This window comes from Cicer arietinum, chromosome 6 (genome assembly GCF_000331145.2).
Source record: "Cicer arietinum cultivar CDC Frontier isolate Library 1 chromosome 6, Cicar.CDCFrontier_v2.0, whole genome shotgun sequence".
NCBI lineage: Eukaryota > Viridiplantae > Streptophyta > Magnoliopsida > Fabales > Fabaceae > Cicer > Cicer arietinum.
Genome location: NC_021165.2, coordinates 27,947,488 through 27,952,105, shown reverse-complemented (window position 1 = coordinate 27,952,105; position 4,618 = coordinate 27,947,488). Strand labels below are relative to the sequence as shown.

The 4,618-nt window shown below is 25.2% G+C and overlaps 1 protein-coding gene across 3 annotated transcripts in view; it reads left to right on the top strand.

Moving 5' to 3' along the window:
* The first annotated feature begins 2,355 nt into the window (after positions 1–2,355).
* LOC101494930 (protein NRT1/ PTR FAMILY 8.1) overlaps positions 2,356–4,618 on the top strand; it is a 4,883-nt gene continuing 2,620 nt past the window's right edge. Inside the window, exons 1-3 of one of the 3 annotated variants that reach the window (XM_004506733.4) lie at positions 2,356–2,489; positions 3,489–3,674; positions 3,962–4,179. In XM_004506733.4, the coding sequence (XP_004506790.1) occupies positions 3,539–3,674; positions 3,962–4,179 (354 nt within the window). In that variant the 5' untranslated portion in view covers positions 2,356–2,489; positions 3,489–3,538. Of the gene's footprint in view, positions 2,490–3,459; positions 3,675–3,961; positions 4,180–4,618 lie in introns of all 3 variants that reach the window. The other 2 variants (XM_004506734.4, XM_073369837.1) reach the window with 2 other exon arrangements.

Here is a 4,618-nt window from a genome sequence, read left to right as displayed (position 1 = left end):
GAACCGCTCATGTAAGATTTTATTATTTAATTAGTATCCAAATTTATATTTGTGATTTCTAGTCAATTTATATTATTTTTATATAGAATATAATTATATTATTAAAGAAAGAATTATATTTGATTGGGTATAATTGAATGTATATAAAAGATAATACTATAATTGGATATATTTATATCATATTTATACTGATTTTTTTTTATATAAATAAATATTTACCTAATTATATCATTAATGGTACATTTATGATATTTTAAATTAATAATTATATAAATATTTTTACAGTTATTAATTGCATGTGTATCTATTATGTTTATGTAGGGAGATATGTGGTGTAAGAAAACTTGGCGCACCATATGTACAGTTTTCTGACCGGAATAATCCTGATTTATTTTTATTTTTTAATATAAAATATAGATATAAATTTTGGTGTATTTACTACAATTTTTTCCTAAATTAATCATTTAAAAAAAATAATAATAATCACTTTTAAAAATTTATATTCGTTTTATTATAAATTTAAAAAAAATTAAAAGCATAAAAATAAGTTAAAAATTACTTAAAATAAAAAGCTGTTTTTAATAGTTTTTTAAAAAATATTTTTTATAACTGTTTTTTTATATAAATAATTTCCATTATAACAGATAAATATAAACTAACATTTTCATTCTTTTAAAAAGTATCTAAAATTAATCTCTAAATTATACTGTATCAAATAACATTTTTTTTAAATTATGATAAATAGAAATAATTTTATGACAAAAATATTTCCGTTGACTTCATCTACCCCTCAATTATTTTTATCAATCATTCATATCATTGGAAAAAATAACAAATCTGGAAAAGTTTGGGTTCAGGACCACATTATCACATTGAAGATCTGCCACCAACAATTTACACATTTGGCCACAATGAAAACTCAAAATTCAAGAATCTTACATACTCAATTCAATGAAAATTTTATTTTTAACCTTTATGTTTTCTGAAAAATAGACGAAATTTAAGAGAAGGAAGTAAAGTCTCACTACCAGTTTGTTTAACCAAAATTAAAAACTCAGATTTTTTCAAACAATTCATTATGAAAATAATTTTTAAATCTAATGAATCATCCTTGTCATTTACTTTGAAGTACACTATTTAGTTTTCTCCTTTTTTTTTTTAATAAATAAAAGATAAAGTGTATTCCACAATCCTTTAAGTTACACGAAAATAACATATTCGTCTTTTATCTTTTTTATAACTTGTTAATCTTTGATCTTTTATTATGTTTATAAATATTTATATTTAATGACTTTAATTTCAAACAAATAAAATTGAAACTCAAAATTCTTTTAATTTTTTTAATAAACTCGTATAATTATTAAGAGAACTTTTATTGAAATAAACATAAGAATATAAATCATCAATCAACTTTTAAAAAATTAAAGATAAAACTAAAGATTTATATTTATATTCATAGTCAATGTTAAATTTATTTACACAGATAGTATACCATCTATTTTCTCGTATATAAAATTAAATTAAATTAATTCCTTTCCAACAAAAATATCTATAAATGCCAGTCTTTAACTTAGTAAATGGTCTAATTTTTGACTGAATTAGAAGCTTTTTGTTTTTGACAAATGAATTTGATTCTCATTCTTTAGGAATTTCATTTTCCTTTGCATTTGTCCCATTAACCTGTTTTATACGATTGGGCCCACAGTATTATATCCTGATAATTTTCATAAACTTTTTTTTTCTTTCTTTTTTATGTAAGTTCATACAGTTTCATTAGAAGATAAAAAAAATTATATTATCATGTATCCTTTAATTCACAATATTTCCAATCCCTAAACCTACTTCTATTATATGATATAAAAGAGTTAAAGAATAAAATAATAATTAATATTAAAATATTTTATCCGCGAAATCCAAATAAATAATAATTTCTTTTCTCTCATTTACTTAAAACCACTTTAAATAATTGATTTGTCGAAAAATGAATTTTTAGAAAAATAAAAAATTGCTAAAATTTTTTTTTATAATTTAAAGGATTTTAATTTTTTTTTTCTAATTCTCATTTCATGAAACAAGTAACAAATCAATACAAATTTTAATAATGATTATTTTTTCTAAAATAAAAAATCTTCAAAAAGTGTGACAAACAACAACAAAATAAGTTAAAAATATGAATGTATATAATTCATAATTTAGAGCACAAGAAGAAAATAATATTAATTATTAGAGTAATTAGTGGATACAGCTGCAAAATTAATTATGTTTTTAATGGAATAGTAAATGAATTCGCACTTTGATTTGATTTACACCTCACTAATATATTCATCTTGTTTCTATTTGGCTATATAATATCAAGAAACAGAATCTCACATAACATAGGATAACAAGAGAGCAACAAGACGACAAAAGAAGGGGAATTTTGTCTTCTTCTTTTTCTTCATATTTGTTTCTCTTTGATTTCTCTTCCTGTGGACAAGGTTAATACCTAGGTCAGTTCTTGTGTTTTCTATTTTTTACCACGTTCAGAATTTTTCAAAATAATTAAAGTTCCTAACTTTTTCATAATTTACAACCCTTTATTTTATTTATTTTTACTAATTCTTGGATGAGCCTCTTAACATTTTTTGGTTGGTTGTGTGTTATATGTCTGCATTTGCATGCATTATAGAATATTCTATTTGCATGTGGTTTAATTTGTTGTTTGAATCTTTGGATTATAGTTGCGGTTGCTGTTACATTGCAAACTTTATTTTGTGACAAAATATGACAGTTTGTTGGAGATACCTCTAAAACCTTTATATTGTGATATCAATTGAAGTTGCATACTGTAATTTAGAACTATGGTTTGAAAATATAATAAGGAATTCTAGACTTTTATTTTTCGCGATATAAAGGTTTTAGAGTCTCTGCAATTGCATTGCAACCATAATTGTGACTCAATTGCGGCCATATTTGCTCTCATTTTACTGTAGTATCAAGATTAGCTGCCAAACTTTGAACACATTATATGTTCTAACATTATGATTTTATTTTCCATTCCTATTTGTCTCTATGGTCAAGAAACAAATTGAATAATCATGTATTTTTGTGGTGCATATTAATTTCAATAATGATGCCTTCTTATTCTACCTTTTCACTCATGGCAAAAGAAATTGACACTTTTCATATGGTTAAGTATTTTATTTTCTTTTTTACCCTTTCTCTCTTTTTTATATTGTTTTTGTTGTATTGACAATAAAGTGGCTTTTGGATTCCACATATGCAGCTAGAAAATTTTTAATTTGATTTATTATATCTATTAAAATGTTACCACAAACCAATGTTAATAGAAAGATTTTGGGTGATTTTACGTGATTTATGTAAATTTGACTATATACATGATTTTAAAAGATTTTGATTGGGGTTTTATAAGCTCACAAATTCATTGTTTTGCTCAAATTCTCTATTTGTAATTTGCAGAAACCTGCTAACAGGTCTTTAGTTTGTAGGTAACAACGCCAACAAAAAACTAGCAAATAGGAAAATCTATTTTGCTACTATGGAAGATATCACTAAAAAATATGAAGTGGTTGAAAGAGATGGCTCATATACAGAAGATGGAACAATAGACATTCACAAAAAACCAGCCAACAAGAAAAAGACAGGAAATTGGAAAGCATGCAGCTTTATTCTCGGTATTAAAATCTTCTTTTATGCCTTTCATAACCTTTAGTGTCATATCTGATACAAATTTGGCTCCTGTAAAGCGTGTAAAGTGAGGAAATCAATTGTGGTTATTTCAACAACCTTGTGATTTATTATGATACACATGCAATATTCACCTTTGAATTGTTAAACAATAATAGATAATACTTACATTTTAAAGTGCGTTGATCACTTTAGAGGAACCAGATCCATCTGATACACATTTTTGTTTTAGAATTTGATCCAACTAAGATGTTGAAATGAAAAAATGTTGCAGGAAATGAATGTTGTGAAAGATTGGCTTACTATGGCATGAGTACAAACTTGGTGAACTATCTCCAAGACCATTATGGTCAAGGAAATGCAACTGCTGCAAATACTGTCACAACATGGTCAGGGACATGCTACCTCACACCATTGCTTGGAGCCTTTTTAGCTGATTCTTATTTTGGAAGATACTGGACAATTGCCGGTTTCTCATGTATCTATGTCCTTGTAAGTTCATTTTGAAGACAATATTTTCCTTTATGTTGAAATGTTTTAATAATTGATAAATGCATTTAATCTGCAGTCTTTTCAATTTCAGTTCATATTTAAATGTCAACAAGGATCAATACTTATGTTTGACAATAAATATTTTTTTCAATTAGGTAACATATTGTTATTTTTATCTATTCTTACCTATGTAGCACAGAAACCCCAGATTGAAGTAGTGTTTGGTGTTCAACATGTGTCAGTGTTCAACACTAACAAGACACCGACATATGTGACTACTTTCAATCACTTCCATTTTTTTAAAAATTTATATCGATGTCTACTTGTCAGTGTCAATGTCATTTTTAGGTTCTTTTGAAAGAAGTTAGTAGCAAAAGGACTTTATTTGTCCGTAATTTTATTAATGAAAAAAGAAGGATAGCAAGAGCGGAGACGCTCT